At 37.2% G+C, this 17,965-nt stretch overlaps 1 protein-coding gene across 1 annotated transcript in view; it reads left to right on the top strand.

Annotated features, from left to right (window-relative positions):
* Nucleotides 1–17,965, top strand: part of ZFAND3 (zinc finger, AN1-type domain 3) — a 423,161-nt gene that overhangs the window by 306,148 nt on the left and 99,048 nt on the right. The window contains exon 4 of the mRNA XM_006882023.1: nucleotides 5,808–5,873. Within this exon, the coding sequence (XP_006882085.1) occupies nucleotides 5,808–5,873 (66 nt within the window). The remainder of the gene's footprint in view (nucleotides 1–5,807; nucleotides 5,874–17,965) is intronic.

Genomic DNA, 17,965 nt, shown 5'->3' with positions numbered 1-17,965 from the left:
ATGAATTTTTCTTTTACTTCTCAAAGAGAAGAGTGAACTGGGGTGGGGAGGGGTGGGCAGGGAGAAAAATACAACAATGAATGAATGGAAATCCAAAGTCTTTGTAAATGTTCATTAACATTAATAACAATAATAATAATAAAAGGGAAAGGAAGAAATGTATGAATTTGAAGGGAAAAAAAAGTCCTTGACAACAAATTTTCCCATTGCAATATATAATTTAATTTCTTGATTGCTGCTTCTGGGGGCATTGATTGTGAAACCAAATAAAAGGAAATCATTTAAAAAAAAATTATCAATAAGCTGAAATCTGTGGAAGGCCATAATGGCCATGCTTTAAGTGGTTCGCTTCTCCTGCAGCTCACCACGCTGTCTCTGCCTCCGCTGCCATCATGGATCTAAGAAAACCTTTCTAAATAGATGGTTGATCTCTATTCTCAAGGTTAGGAAGAAATGCTAGTTTCTATATTTATTCAGGATTATGTTTTTTATTAAAAAAATAAAAAGAAGTTGCTATCTCCAGTGCAGGTTGTCTGCAACCAGTTTAATTTCTTTTCTTCCTAAGTAATAGTCGTTAGCCAGCTTATGGGAGCTCTGGTAGCCTGGTGGGTACAAAGTTGTGCTGCCAACCCAAAGGCATGTGATTTTAATCCACCAGCAAGATAGGTCATCTGCTGTTTTATAATTTACTTACTATCTCTGAAAACCTGTGATAGCATTGGCTACGAATCGATTCAGACTCAACTGCACTTAACAGTAGGATTCACATAACTTTTGTGGGGTTCTTGACATTCTCAGTAATGTTTTCAGTACCAGCTGTTGAATCAGCTCAATGAATAATTTTTCAAAAGTAGATCACCAGACCTTTCTTTCAAGACTCCTCTAGGTGGACACAACTCTCTTTTGTACCACCCAGTATTAATGCTGGTTAGCTGAAGAGGAAACTGTAAGAATTCTGCTACTTTGGCTTGTTAAAATGTGAGTGTTGATGGTTGTGTACCGTCAATTCGCTGATACCTGACTCTCCCACAGGTTTTCAGAAGCACTAAATTGCACTGGAAAAGATGGAGCAGCTGGTGGAATCACACTGTGTGCCCTTGGATTAATAGCACATCTTCTTGCCACTGAGTCACCACAGCTCCCTGAGTGCTCATAGTTAATAGGATATCTTTATTTAGTTCTCCTGTTTTGCAGGTTACCGTGTAGTTAGTATGCAGATTTTACCTTTTATCTTTGACTTTCCAGGGTTGGAATGAGTGCTGTTTCCCTGGAATCAACTTGCCCATTGCAAATGCTGTAAAGATTTCTGCTTGTTGGGAATAAAGCTGAAGAATTTCATTTCATGGCTCTTGGGTGGAATTGCAAATGTGATCCAGATCTATAGTGCTGCATTATGTATGACACCTTTAATACAAGAATAGTAACGTTCCTAGAAGAAAAGGTGTAAGGTATTCAGACTTCATCTAGCCACAAAGCACAAGCTTCCACAAGTCTTATTTGCTTGCAAATTCCAAACTCTAAATTGTAGAAAGTTAGCATTATTTCAGAGAAAAGTCTGCTGAAAGTGTTACCAACTGCAAGGTGAATGTCTCTTATTCAGTGTTTCTAGAGAATGAAGAAATGTAAAAAAATAAAATAGCTCTTTGCTTCAGCAAACAAAAATGGTAAGCAGAAAACATTCGAAACAGTTGGCTAAAAATTACTTCAGGTTTGGAAATTTTGATAGCTGGCTCAGAATGTCCACATAACCTATTATTTGTTGACAAGGGACTTTTAAGATTTTTTTTTTTTTTAAACCCACAAAATTTACTGTCCCAAACTCGATTGTTTGTAATTTAAAGTATAATGGTTTGAGTTGTCTGTACTTAAAAGCATATTTATTTCATGGCTTGATCCCACTGAGCACACACAGGTGCATGTGAACCCATGTCCCAATTCTATTATTCGCTCACCCCTCTCTTGCCTTGAAATAAGGAAAGGTAGGTCAAAAATAGGAGCAGAGTTTACAGTGATTTATGGGTACATATGCTGTAGCCTCTCTTCAGTTCTCTGTGTGTCGTTAGAAAGCTCAGAAAAGCCAACCCCATTCCTTTGAATGGAGCAAATTTTCTGACTGTGACTACTTACCCTTACCTCTCAGAATTATTTTATTTGGGTGCACAAAAACTTGAAGTGGCTTACCTTGAGTGCTCCTTCACTTCCTGCTTTCATTTTAGAAGTTTATTTCAAGTTAATTTTGTAATGGTAGATTCTGTAATCTCCTGTGACTGCTCCATTCATTGGACAGCATGTGCTTTTTGCATAATCATACAATTAGTATAAAATGTATGTGCTGTGCTCACAGACTTCTGTTCTGGATTTTAAAGCATTTCATAGGTTATTGTTTGTCAGACCAAACTTAATTCCTAGCTCTGTGTTTATAATATTGCCCAATTATCCGAGCTAGGATATATTATCACTGCCAGTTACTCTTGCTGTCAATTTGTCTTGACTCACTATGGTTTCATTTGTACATTACTGTAATGTAGTGAATACATTGGATTGGGTTGTTAGTTTAACAAGCTCTCTGGAGGGCACTTTCATGATGATGCATGTTGTGATAGGCAAGGTAGCCTTTTAAGTTATTTGTGTATTTGCCAAAACCTATAGAAATTCATTCACTAGAAATTGGGAAAAGGATGAGTTCTCAACCTACAGATGAGTTAAAAGTCAAGTAAGGACATTTGCAAGCATGCTAATTCACGAGTCTCTGTCATACCAAATATCTTCAGGAGGTTTTGGAGGGTTTTTTTTGACAATTTTTCTTCTCTTAGAATTTTGTTGGAAGACTTATGTTTTGTCATTTAAGCATATATTTGATTAGTTAAGCCATTTGACTCCTGTTCTGTGCAGTTCTCTTTGTTGTGGGAACTCAGTGGTCCTTGCTGTAAAAGAAAATCTTATCAGAGGCTGGTACTATCTGGGCTTTTAGTACTTATATTATACTCAACTGGTTTAAAAATATGCCCTAATCGCATTCGTCCCTCCATCCTCCTGCATCAAAATTTGCAGAGGTGGGCCAGAGAACCTGTATTTTCAGATTCTGAAAATGCTTCAACAATACTTCCCTGAACTTTCAAGAATTGTTCTTATATTTTGTTCTAGCCATGATTAAAACTCATACACATTGCTTTCATGTTGGTTCCCACTCATAACAACCCTCCATCAGTTTCCAAAGCTGTAAATTGTAATAGGAGGAGATTGCCCATTTTTCTCTCTCAGAGCTGCTGGTGAATTTGAACTACCTTATACTCATGGCCTTTGACCTATCCCCACTACTCATGTGGCATTTGCTACCAAAGCTCCTGCATGTTTGTTAAAAGCATATGTATTTATTAAAATACCTCCAACGTGCATATACAGTATGTGCACTTCATTCTAGTACTTCATTCTGTTTATTTATACCAAACCCCAAAAACATTTTCAGAGTATGCATCTTGAAATGGTCACTTCATAAGTGTCATTAAGTACATGCTATTCCTCATATAGGTGCTCTAATGGCGTAGTCCATAGAGAGTTGTGCTGCTAACTCAAAGGCACTGCTCTGTGGATTCAAATCCAACAGTGTCTTTGTGGAAGAAAAATAGATTATCTCATCTTGTGCACTTTATAGACTTGGAAACCAAATGGAAAGTCAGCAATGAATTGGTGTTTACTGGACAGCAACAAGAGTGAGAGATTAATTAGATATGATATGATCGTTAGATACGATCCAAAAGTAGATGAAAATGTTGATAATGATACCTGGAAACATAAATGGGGTTCTGGAAAAGATAATATGGCAAATAATATAAAAACATTATAGTTTATGAAGTCTTTTTGTATAGTTGACATTATCACTTATCTTAGGGGCATTTTTATTATCCTCATTTTTAGTTAAAGAAATTGAGGATCTCTTAGCTAGAATTACTAAATCACTTGAGATCAGTAGCATGATTTAAATTAAATTGAGTCTTCTGTTAATCTTGTGCTTCCCAAGAATGAAGGATGTTTACATTTATCTGTTGATTTAGCTACAGGTTTACCTTGGAAATAAAGTCACATGATTTTTTTTTTAATTTCCCAGTGTATAATAAAAGTTTTATTTACAGTGTAGTATAGTCTTTTTAATGTGCAGTAATATTGCTGGATTATTAGATGTGACACAGAGACACAGAATGAGCACATGCCAGTGGAATATTGTTCAGATAGATTTTAAGGTTGCCACAAACCTTTAATTTGTTAAAAATTGTAATATCCATAAAGTGCAGTTAAGCAAAATATAATAGAGATGTATTTTTATCGGTTACATAGGAGGAAAAGCAGCATAGAACTGTAGAAGTCAGAATGCTCAGAGGGTTCTGGAGAATGTAGTATTGTTAATTTTCCTCTAGACCTGTATCTTCTTTCCTGTTGCCTGTTTACATTTCACAGTTGTCTGTCTGTGCCTCTGGAACACTATTTAATAAGATAAGCTTTCTCTGATGATTGTGTCACTTATAGGATTTTTCAATTTCAATTCTAGTCTGACTTTTCTAAATATTCTAGTTTATTTTTGCCTAATCATTAAAATTCTTAAGAATCATTTCCAGCTAATGCTTGTTGCTGCTGAATTTCCTTTTCTCTGCTTATAATTTAGCAATTTATTGCCTGTACTGTGTTGTTTGAGACCTCTTTATTACTGTCATGTCTGTTTATATATATAAATTTTCTCTTCTTAAAATTACAATCTCCTGAAGTATAGAGCCCTGACACACAGTATTCACTAAGTTTCTTTGAAGTGAATAATGCGCTTGTTTATTATCATCATCTCTCCCCCTGTACCACTACCATATAGCTTCTTAGCATTTACTATTGCTGTTATGTCTTTGGTAAGAAAAAATGGGCTAATGGTGAATTTCTAGGCCACTAAGAGATCTCAGAAGAATAAAAGGTCTCCATGCTTTTTCCATTTTTGCTTCCTTTCAAAATGTTTAACTCAGTGATAGATGAAAGATTGTTACCATATGTAGTATACAGCTATGCCAAATAATCACGTTCTCCTTTTGTTAATCATAGTCACTTGGAGAGCCTTTTAAAAATATATATTTAATATTTACCTTTATGTTCTGTTTTCTTTCACCTATCACCACTGCCCCTCCCAGGACTTGCCTAAATCACTAGATATTTATATAATAGCTTCTTATTTCAGAGGGCCGAACATGGTTAATGGGAGTTTGCCAGTAACAATATCAAGATTTCTAAGTGATAATTGCTTTTTAAACCATCATTACAAAATAATTTTATCTCTTACCTAATCTTGAATTATATCTGTCTCCTCAAAAAAGTAGAAGTTGTTCTTCAGTTAGCAGTACTCCCTTTATATGGTAAAATCATCTTTCTTTTCTCGAGCAATTTGTTGTCCTTTAAAGAGTTCTCTCCTTTAAATTAAGATAGTTTTAACACCTCTCTTTTTTTTGTATAAGAACTTTTCTGTCCAAACTTGGGGGCAGTTTGCCCTTACTTTGATCTGAATTCTAGTAAAACTTTAACCTTTAGCTTTTTAAAATTAATAAGGACTCTGTAAATTATTTTTGTGAAAAGGATGTTATAGAAAAGACTGTCTACTAAATACTGATCTAAAATGGTTTTCATTGATGCACCACCACTGCCTTTCCTCACGACCTTTCTCACTTTCTTTCCTCATAGATTTTCTCAGGTGACTCCTTTTTAGGTTCCTCTGTGTCCTCTTCAGCTCATGACACATAGAAGATATGTCCTGACTGATGTGCCTGCCTTTCTGTTTCCAGGTGGGCCATGCACAGACACAGCTCATGTCTCGTTAATCACACCAACCAAAAGATCCTGTGGTACAGGTACGTACATCATTCTTACCTGACTTTTTTCCACAGAAATGAAAAACTAGTTCTAATGTAGTGTCCTTGTCCAGGGTATTTACCGTCTAATTTCATCTGTTAATTGTGAAGTGATTTATTATGTGCTTAGTATTGGGAGTAGAGTGGGAACAGAGGTCAATGTGGTGTTCTTGGAGGTCAGATTGACTAACTTCAGTAGGGACAGCTGCAATTGAGAAGATGGCACTAAGATTCCTCTACTTCCTAATGCCTCAGTAATATTCATAGTACAGAAAATGTACAGAAAAAAACAGGTCATTCCTTACTTTCTAGCATATGACTAATTTGTCTAAGTCTTAGACTTACTGGGAAAACAACATTAGTATTTAAATAATGGAGGCTGGTGGGCAAAAGATGGCATAATACAGATAGATAATCAGTGTTTTAGCTTAATTATTATAATGTCTTAATAGTTTTAGAAAATAATTTTCTCTCATTTGTCTTAAAACTATGAGATATACTGAAGTTATTCTTCTCAAATGCATAGAGTCCCCAAAACATCTTTTTTTTACATCTGTGACATTTTTATTAAATGTGAAGTTATGAATCCTATAGCTCTCTAAAGAGCAGTCATAATGCCCATTACTCCTATAGTCCATAGCTTAATTTATTTCAAATAATATTTGCCTTTTCTAATAATGCTATTTAAAATATCTAAAGAATTATATTTGGAAGAGTCAGAAATAATTATAATGGTTTTCTAAAGGTCATAGTCAAAAGTATTTCCATAGCTTAAAAATTCCTTTTAACTCCCTAAAAGAAATAAATTATTCTTTGGTGCAACCACTGTAGAAGGCAGTGTAGTGCTTTCTCAAAAAGTTACAAATAGAGACACCATTTGACCCAGCAATTCTACTGCTGGGAATATACCCCAAAGAGACCATAACTGACATCCAAGCAGATATATGCACGCCCATGTTTATCGCGGCTTTGTCCATAATAGCAAGGAGTTGGAAACAACGTAAGTGCCTATCAGCAAACGAATTGATAGAGAAGCTCTGGTATATTCACAAAATGAAATACTATGCTGCATTGAAAAACAAGAAACTTGTGAAGTATTATTTAAAATGGTGACCCTGGAGGACATTATGCTGAGTGAAATATCTCAGTCAGAAAAGAACAAATACTGCATAGTGCCACTGTTGTAAAACAGGACTGACATCGGGATTAGGGGGAGACTGAGGAAGATGGGATAATGTATACTGCATTGAAACAGATGAGGGAGAAAAATGTTTAAAAGGGATATGTGATTAGGTATTATTGTCATGACAAGAGTCCAGAACGAAGGCTGCATAGTGGAGTGGACTTGGGGGGAGGGATTGTAAAACAATGAAAGAATTTTTGTTTTACTTTTCAAAGAGAAGAGTGTACTGAGGGGGAGGGGTGGGCAGGGAGAAAAGTGCAACAGTGAATGAATGGAAATCCAAAGTCTCTGTAAATTTTCATTAAAATTAATACTAATTTTATAAAGGGAACAAAACAAATTATTTTTGTGTGTAAATTTACACTGAAATCTCAGCTCCTTTGAATGTTTAGAGTTGTGTGATATTAAATCTCATACAGGCTTGTCTATACTATTTCTGAATAATGGCCACGCACTAAGTTCTAAGAGACTTAATTTTACTCTTCCTTTCCACATGGCCAGGAATGGGTATGTGAGGTCCTAGCATGTTCTCGTTCCTTCTGTGCCCTGGACCTAACCCTACTGTACGGTTGCTGATTGAGATAGAAGAGAACTGTGCCTCCAAGTGAGAAAGGTCATTCTGGTTAATCAGTGGGAGGATATTTCATGTAGAAGCTCAAAAACATTCAGAGTCTTTTTTTAATTGTAATCTTAATGAAAGTTTATAGAAAAGTTGGATTTTCTTTCATTCATTGTTGCACATTTTTCTCAATACCCCCTAGTTTACCTCTTAAAAAAAATTATTGCTGCACAATTTCCTCCCTCCCTTGTCCATCCCCTCATTCCACTTGCCTTTGCATCCCTTATCCTGGACTGTTGTCATACAAATAATGTCTAACCATAATTCTTTTTAAACAGTTTTTTTTCTTAATCTGTTCCAATGTAGTGTGTTCATTGTCTATCTCCTCTTTTTTTAGTTATCTCCTAACCCCCATGTCAGTCCTGTTTTATAACAGTGGTGTAATGTAGTATTTGTCCTTTTGTGACTGAGAGACTTCATTCAGGATCAGAGTTCATTAATTAAAATGCAGCACTTCACATTCTATTCTTCCAATTTTGGCCCTCAGGGCAAAGTTCATTTGTCAGTGTTGTCAGGTAGCAGTTAGTGAACTTAGAGCAGATAGGGACATCTGGAAAGGTTTGGAAAAAGGATCCATGTATTCACTTAGGGACTGTAACTAGCAGAAACCTCTGCTCTCTATATACTTGTGTTCATCCACCTTCCTTCCTGAGCAGATCTGTTTCTTCTTGTTGGCTCCTACTATTTTGTTTATCTAAAAATCAAATCCAAAAAAATCCAAATAATTACATTTGGATGCTTACTGTATTACCAGACATCATGCAATATATTTTATAAAATAGTTAACTCTTATTTTCATAGATGGAAAAAGAAAAAAACTGACATTAGAAGGTATACTTCACAAAGTAAAATTACTAGTTAAGTAATGGAGCCAGCATTTGAGCAGAAACTTTTCAAATACTATAGCCTGTGTTATTTTCCAGTGCATTTTCCTGTTGCTTCTCACCTTTTTTTTTTTAAATTATTCCTTCTGATTTGTGGAAAAGCCTATCATTGAATGAAATATGGAGAAAGAGGAACACAGATTTGCAAACAAAGCATATAATAAAGGAGTTCTTAAAATAAGAATTCTAGAATCAGATCTTGTTATTCTATAATCAGATCCTAGTTTATTCACTTACTCAGTAATCATTTTTGAACAAATGACATCTTAAAATCTGCAAAATAGTATGAAAAAGCTATCTCATAAGTGTAGTATAAGAAAAATAATAATACATAATCCTTACATTGTTTTTGTAGTGAGCTCTTGAGTCAATTTTGAGTCATAGGAACCCTAAATGACTGAGCAGAACTGCCCCATAATGTTACCTTGGCTGTAATCACCAGCCATTTTCTCCTGCAGAGCCACTTACTGGTTCATGTCTTTCTGTGAAGACCCGAATGCTTAACCATTGTGCTACCTGGGTACCCTCAACAAATGTTCATTGATAGTTGCTGTTGAGTAACTTATGCTGACTCATGTCATTTGTTGCAGCTATATTGCTAACCAAACCATCTCATCAAAGGATTTCCCTTATTTTTTACTAGCCCTTTACTTTACCAAGCAGATGTCCTTTTCTAGAAATTGGTTCTTCCTAATGATATATGTCTAAAATAAGTGAGTTGAAATCTTACCGTCCGACCTCTAGGGAACATTCTTGTTTGTTGTTTCCTCCCTCCACACCCAGCACCCCCCGATCCCCCCACCCCCGCAAAACAGATTTCTTACTCCCTCTGGCACTCTGTGGCATATCCTGTCTTATCCTTTGCCAGTACTTCAACTGCGTCAGCTGCTCCATCTTTTTCATTATCCAGCTTTCATATATATAAGACACTATTGAAAAGACTGTGACTTGGGTGAAATGAATCTTAGTCATCGAAGTGACATCTGTGCTTTTAAAACTAGAAGAGATGATTTGTTTTGTTTTACAGCATGTCTGACTTGTGTGATACATCATTTGATTTTTTTACTACTGCGTCCATAGACATTGATTGTTAATCCAAGTAGAAAGAAGTTGTTGACAGGTTCAATTTTTTTTTTCATTTGTTGTGGCATTATTTACTGGTCCATCTGTAAAGGATTTTTGTTTCTTCAAATTCAGGCATCATCCTTGTTTAAGTCCATAGTCTTTTTATTTCTTCATATTCAGGCATCATCCTTGTTTAAGTCCATAGTCTTTGACCTTTTTATATTGTCACAATGACATTAACATTGCTAATGCAAAGGTGTCACTCTGGAGACTAAGGTGTGTCTGATACAGGCTATGGTCTTTGCAATCATTTGTTGTGCCTCAGAGAGTTGGACAGTGACTAGGGAGGATAGAAGGAGAGTTGATGCCTTTGAGCTGTGGTGCTGGAGAAGAGTATTGAATGTACCATGGACTGCCAAGAAAACAAACAGATTTATCCTAGAGAGGGTTAAACCAGGTTGCTCCTTAGAGGCAAGGATTCTGGGACTTCGTCTGACATACTTTGGACATGTTGTAAGGAGGGACCGGTCCTTGGAGAAGGACATCATGCTTGGGAGGGTGGAGGACAGGTGAAAGAGGGGAAGACTATGAGGTGGATTGATTCAGTGACTGGGATAATTGGGATGGGTGTGTCAGAGGCAGTGTGATTGGCACAGGATAGAGCAGAGTTTAGGGCTGTTGTACATAGGGTCGCTATGAGTCGCAAGCGATTCGACAGCACATCATAACAACAATAATAATAATAGTCATCCATTAAATGATATTGGTAAACACATCCGTAAGAATCATGATGTTAATTTCATTCAAGTTGATTCTAATACATAATAATCACATCATGTGTTACAGAGCTAAAATGCTCCATTGAGTTTTCTTGATTATAGAGTTAACAGAAGCAGACCATGAGGCATATATTCTGTGGTATTTCTGGCTGAAAATGCTCCTACAACTTTTAAGTTATCAATTAAAAACAAACTATTTTACATCATGAAGAAATTTTGCACGAATCTTGATGGAAGAGATGATAGGTGAGAAATACTAGAATTCCTTGCCATACCCAATTTTGTTGATTTTTTTTTTTTTTTATTGATCATATCCTTTGTTGCATGTCAGCGATATAGTAGGAACTGAAGATGATGTTATCAGGCCTTTCAATGTGAAATTGTGTAAGGAGGAGATTACTGCTTTGACATGTTTCCAGGCCTTTATTTAGATGAATATATTATTCCCAAATGAGATGGATTGATTCAGCACCTGGGGCAGTGGGGAGGTTGGTGTGTCAGAATTACTTGAAACTGGCTCAGGACAGGGCAGGGTTTAGAGCAGGTGACTTGACAACACATAACAACACAACAACTAGGAAAAGATAGAAAATTCATGAGTTGGAAAGAATTAACACACTGCCTAGTAAGAACACATGGGATTTCACAGTGTGTACATTAAAAAGATCAAGTTCAGTCAGTTGTATCCCTTGGAAAATATGCTCTGGGCTATTGTAGACTTCTTAGATTAGCTAGGTAGCCTCAGAATTAAATATTGGCTCTAAAATTTAATGTGATAGAGAGCTTTCTAATTTTAAGAGGTAAATCTATGATTTATCAGTGGTAAGAACTTTAAGTTGACTTTGTGTCCATCTTTCTCTGCTCTGGAATCATCAGCAAGGTGTCCATTGTATGGAGTTTGAGCATTTTTCTTACATTGTTTCTGTTGTTAGGTGCCATTGAGGCAACTAAAACATAGCAACCCTAAAAACAACAGATTGGAACCTTGTTCTATCCTGCACCATTGTCACAATCTCTACCATGCTCAAGTCTATTATTACAGGCACTGTAACAGTGAGGGTCTTCCTCTCTTTCTCTGATCCTCCACCTTTTCCAGCATTAACTCTTTTTCTGAGAACTGGCCCATGGTGACAACAGATTTAAAGTATGAGAGACAAAGTTTCACTATCCTTGCTTTGCCTTGGAGGAGCATCTTAGTTGGACTTCCTCTAAGAGAAGCTGGTTTGTTCTTTTGGCAGTCTGTGCGATACTCAGTATTCTTTAGTAACACAGTTTACAACATCATTGATTTGTCTGTCATCCTTATTCATTGTCCACTTTGAGAAACATAGGAAACAAGTACTATGACTTGGATAGTACACCTTAGTCTTTAAACTAACTTTGTTTCTCTTAAGCATTTTTGAGACATCTGGACAGCAGATTTTCCCAATGCAGCATGTCCTTTGATTTCTTAACTCTTGTCACTCACTGCATGTATTGATTGTGGATCCTACTAAAATAAAATTAGTGACAACTTCAATCTTTTTCCCATCCGTCACAATGTTACATATTGATCCAGTGGTGAGGATTTGTGTTTTCTTAATAGTGAGATATAATCCATATTGAAGGCTGTAGTCTTCGATCTTCTTCAGGAAGTTCTGCATGTCTTAAAACTTTAAGTGAGATTGTGTCATCTGTCTAACACAGGTTGCTAATGAGTTTTTCTTCAAATTTCATGCCACATTCTTCCTCACATAGTCTAGCTTCTCAAATGATTTGCTCAGCATTAAGATTGCATAGGTATAGAGTAAGAATAGAAGCCTTATGCATAACTTTCCTAATTTTAAACCTCTTAGTGTTCCCTTATTCTGTTCAGACAGATATTTCTTTGTCTAGGTATAGGTTTTACATAAACACAGTTAAGTCTTCTGTAATTCTATTCCTGTCTATAATTTGTTTGTTTGCTATTTTGTTAAACTTTGTTATTGCTACTGCTAGAGTGAGATGGTGTCTCATTGTCATTTTTGTTTGTATTTGTGAGTGCTAGTGATTTTGCACATTTCCTCATGTGTTTCTTGACCATCCAGATGTCCTTCTTGTGAAGAGTCCTTCCATGTCTTTTGTCCATTTTGTGATTGGGTTACCAGTCTTTTTCTTGTAGAGGCCCTGTGGTAGTCCATAAACTTTTGGTCATGAGACTCTTGTCTGAAATATTGTTACCAAATGTTTCTTCCTAGTCTGTAGGCATGCTTTTCATTTGATTGGAGAAAGTTTTTGATGCACACAGGGATTTGATTTTAAGAAGGTTCCATTATTCAATTTTATCTTCTCCAAGGTTGTACATAATTGGCTATGTTTATAAGTCTTTATGCCATAGGCTAAATGTGTTCCCATTTTGTCTCTTATGATATTTATGGTTTGGAGTTTTACTTCTATGTCTCTGATCCACTCTGAGTTAGGGGGTTTTTTTTGTTTTTGTTTTTTTATTGAGAAACCATGTTTATTTTTGATACTCATAAACCTATAGGCATGCTCCACTTTTTTGGGAGGGGATCAAGACTGAACGATTTTGTCTTAACTAGACTACTGGATCTTCAACCATTTGCTGCAGAGGGTCAAGGGCTTGAGGCTCAATATCAGGAAGACAAAGATTCTCACCACTGGGCCAGTTGGCAGCATCAGGATGGATGGTGAAGAGATTGAGATTGTTCACAGCTTCAGTTTGCTTGGCTCCACAATCAACACTTGGCACCAGTAGCCAGGAAATTAAAAGACGTATTGCCATGGGAAAGTCTGCTGTTAGGGACCTCTCCAAAGTACTGAAGAGCAATAGTGTCTCTCTGGAGACTAAGGTGCATCTGCTACAGGCCATAGTCTTTGCAATCACTTGTTATACATCAGAGAGTTGGACAGTGACCAAGGAGGACAGAAGGAGAATTGATGCCTTTGAGCTGTGGTGCTGGAGAAGAGTATTGAGGGTATCATGGACTGCTAGGAAAACAAACAGATTCATCCTGGAAAGGGTTAAACCAGGTGGCTCCTTGGAGGCAAGGATTCTGAGGCTTCGTCTAACATACTTTGGACATGTTGTAAGGAGGGACTGGTCCTTGGAGAAGGACATCATGCTTGGGAGGGTGGAGGGACAATGCAGGAGGAGAAGGCCCTCTATGAGGTGGATTGATTCAGTGACTGGGGGTAATTGGAGTGTCGGAGACAGTGCGATTGGCACAGGACAGCAGAGTTCATAGGGTCACTATGAGTTGCCAAGTGACTCAACAGCACATAACAACAACAGACCACTGGATTGATTCTCACCCAGAAGGCTGAGACCTGCTAGGGCAACCTGCCTCTTTTGAACATCCATCATTTCTGCTCCACAGTCTAAACACATCCCCTGATTACAACAGACAGCTTTATAAAGAGGCAAAACTCAATGGTACAAAGACTAGATTATGTTTACTCATTTCCTCCTTCTGTCTTTACAATCTAGGGTGCTAAGGATGTGCACTCACTGAGTTAGATTTTGTGTTTGGTGTGATATGTCGATCCTGTTTCAGTCTTCTAGTTTTAGATGTCCAGTTTTGCCAGCATCATTTGATAAAGAGGTTGTTTTTCCGTTGACTGGATTTTATTACCTTGTCAAATATCAGTTGACTAGAAGAGGTTGGAGTATTGTACTGGTATGACAGACACATAGATCAATGGAATAGAATAAAGAATTCAAGAAATCAACCCCTCAACCTTTAGTCAACCTCCAAATTTCCTGGCATAGACTGGTGAGTGCATCCAAGGTTGCGTCTGTTAATTGAAACAAGTCAATTGGTATCCATCGATTTCTCAGTCATTATTTTTTGCCAGTACCTTCAGTGCAGCTTCTCCTTCCTCCTTCATTACTGTTGGCTTCTGTTCATATGGTACTTCCTGGAATTTTTCAGTGTCAATTGATTCTTTCTGGTACAATGTATTCCCTCCATCATCTTTTGATACTTCCTGGGTCATTCAATATATTTCCCATTGCATTTTTCAGTATTGCAGCACGAGGCTTAAATTTGTTTTTCAGTTCTTTCAGCTTGAGCAACTTTTTCCAGAAGATCAAGGAATGCAGCCCCCAGTATGGATTGCATTTCAATATCAAGATGACAAAGGTTCTTTCTGCTGGACCAATAGACAGTGTCATGATGCATGGAGAGGAGATTGAAATTGTCGACAACAGCTTCATCTTGCTTGGATGCACAATTAACACCCTTGGTAACAGCGTCTGAAAATGAGACACATTGCGCTGTGAGAATCTGCAATTAGGGACTTTTCCAAATTATTGAGGGGTAGTGATGTCAGTTTGAGGACTAAGGTGCATCTGAGTCAGATCTTTCCAATTACTAGCTACGCATTCGAGACCTAGACAGTGAATAAGGATGACAGAAAAAGAATTGACCCCTTTGAGCTGTTGTGTTGGAGAAGAGCACTGAACATCCATCCCGTGGACTGCCAAGAGAACAAACAGATATGTCTTGGAGATGATGCAGTCAGAGTGCTCTTCGGAGTCAAGAATGATGAAGCTTTGCCTCATATTCTTTGGACTTATTGCTATGAGGTGCTATTCCTTGGAGAAGGACGTGATGTTGAGAAGGGTGGAGCATTGGCGAAGGAGAGGAAAACCCTCAACCAGGTCACAGTGACTGCTGCAGTGTGTCAGAAAGCGTGAGGATGGCACAAGGACAGAACAGAGTTCAGATCTTTTGTTCTTATGGTCGCTGTCGGCACCTGACAACAAGAAGAAGTAGTGATTTGTAATTTTCCTTTTGTATCTATAGTTGGGTTTCCTCCCAACTCTTTGATCTTGTGGTTGGCTGTTGTGAAGGGTATTGCTTTCCTGTGCTCTACGTTGCTGCAGAGAAATCCAGCTGATCTTTGTATCGTACATCCTACCTCTGTACTAAATTGGTCTCCTAAGTCCACTAATGCTGTGGGCTGATTGTTTTCATAAGGATTTGTTTTGTATTATGTATTTTTCTTCACTGTTCTTTGCTCCAGACAGGGAGAGACCAGTGATTTTAATTTAGATGACTGCTTCAAGGTTTTTAAGCCCCCAGTTGCTACTCACAAATGTAGAACATTATCTCGTGGACTGTGTTATTCCAGGTGACCTTTATCTCTCCTGAAACTCTGATCCTAAGGTTCCATGGCCTCAAAATTTGGTTGTGATTAAGAAGTTTGTATAATACTGTGCCTGTTGTCTCTGTTATCTACATGTGTCCATTTGAAGCATATACAGATAGCTAACGTTGAACTATCATCTATAACTGCATTTTTTTAAATGGGGGAATATATAGCTAAAACAGGTTTGTGACTCATTCAGTAAGCAGATTATTTTCTTTTGTGCTTTCTCTAGAGTACTTTGAAAATTAAAGCTAAAAATGAGTATTAGAGATATTGTTAAACATTATCATTGAGTGAGTTCCTAATCATAGTGATTCTACAGGTCATAGTTGACCAAGGTTTACTCTATAATGTTTCCAAGGCTGTAAATCTTTACAGAAGCACATACCCTGGTCTTATCCTGTGGAGCCACTGGGTGTGTTTGAACCTTGTAGTTGGAGTGTTATAGTTAGGACCTTTAATCAATCTACCACCAGACTCTTAGAATCTTTATCATGTGATTGATTCAACAAGACCCTCAATGTAAGTGTGGCTGGTTGATTAACATGTTGCCACACACTTTTTAAGTTGACAACTGTGCTTAGAAACAGATTTTTTTTATTAATTTCAATGAGCATTTACAGAGATTTTGGATTTCCATTCACTCATTGTTGTACTTTTCTCCCCGCCGACCCCACTCCCACCCCTAGTTCACTCTTTGAAAAGTAAAAGAAAAATGCCTTCATTGGTATACAACCCCCCCAGGCCCCCCCACCTCCTACCCCGAGTATACTCCACTTTGCAACCTTCATTCCAGACTCTTATGATAATCATAATGCCCTATAATACATTGTTTTAAAACTGTTCTGTGTAAGCCGTTATTTGTGGCAACATGTTAATCAATTTCCTGTTATTTTTCAAGTGACTGAGTGTTGTTGTTGTGTTATTTTTGGTTTATCTAGGTATTGTTGCTCTTTTCCCCTCAAGACAGGTGTCCTTGAGCCTTTTCCTAGGGTGGAAATCTTCTCAAAGCATTGGCTTTAAAACCCCAGAGGGGTCTTATTAATTTTTTAATTAATAGTCCTTAAATAAAACAGCCATCTTTTGTCTGTTTGCTGAACTGAACAACTTGGTGTTGCTGTGATGCTTGTCAGATACCATAATGGTTACCCATTATGTACAATGTTTGGATGAGCTTCCAGATTGATTTATGCTGGGAAGCAGGAGTGGCATTCACTTTCTAAGCTATATGCCTCTGGAAACTCTACAAACTCTCTAAACTCTATAATTGTATAGAAACTATGTTACTTATAGAACAGAGTTCTGTACAGAAATGATGTTAGTTATAGAACAGAGTTCAGGTCTTCTGTGCATAACTTACTCTCAGTCGTAATCGACTTGACAACACTTAACCACTGCTAAACGAAACTAGTGCTGTTTATATCTGGAGGAACACTCTTCCACTTTGTAAATCACTCTTTGTCAGTGTGCAGTATGAAGTAACCTGGGTTGCTGTGATGCTGAACCTTGTACATTGGGGTATCAAAAACCAGAATGGTTTCCCAGTGTGACAGTGTTGGGTGGAGTTTCCAGTTGGAAAACAGGCTTGGAACCAGTAGTGGCATCTACTTCCTAAACTACATGCCTCTGGAAACTTTATGAATTTGTATTTGACGATAGTTATGGAAAGACATTAGGTCTTTTGATCATAGAGTCACTTTGAGTAGTGCTTGACTCGAAGGCAGTCAACAACAACAGATAGAAAGTATTGCAATAGTTAGACACTCATCATTGTGGAGTGGTTTGATCTGCAGCCATCCAAGTAAGATGGGAAACTTTTTTTTTAAGAAATTGCGTTTGATAACTGTGAGGCTAAAACTGAATTTCAAAAAGTAGTTGTAGTGGCAAATGAAAGATCAGTTTGTATTTTTGAAGTTAGTGTGAGAAAGACTTCTTTAGATACTGACCTTTGGCCACAGAAAAAATATTAACATTGAAATACAGTGAAATCTTTATATAGAAAAAGACATCTGCCTCCTGATCCTCTTGGTATTAAAGGTAGAGAAAAATTAAGTGGAAGTAAGTTTGATTTTCCTCCTCCAAACCCCACCCACAACTCTTCCCTTACCCTCTTAGTAGAAATCTGGGATATCTATAGTCAGTAAAAAGTTTTAAAAGCGCTGTCAAAACCCAGGTTGCTTTTGGTTAGGATGGGCTAGTTAAAGCGTATCACACCTTCCTATTACTAGAGAGAGCTTCTATTTCTTTAAAGAACTCAGAATGTTTTGCACATATTCTCTTTCTTACAGCATTAATTCTCACAGCGTTTCTGCCAGGAACAAGTTTATTATGAAGGAAAGTGTTCACTTTCCCTGGTAACAAACCACCAGAAGATTGCCTCTGCCTTTCATTTTTTTCTAAATACCTAGTTTTTAAAATACTTTTTT

Source organism: Elephantulus edwardii, unplaced genomic scaffold (genome assembly GCF_000299155.1).
Source record: "Elephantulus edwardii isolate Elephantulus edwardi_28Jun2011 unplaced genomic scaffold, EleEdw1.0 scaffold00017, whole genome shotgun sequence".
Taxonomy (NCBI): Eukaryota; Metazoa; Chordata; class Mammalia; order Macroscelidea; family Macroscelididae; genus Elephantulus; species Elephantulus edwardii.
This window is presented reverse-complemented; position numbering and strand designations above follow the sequence as displayed.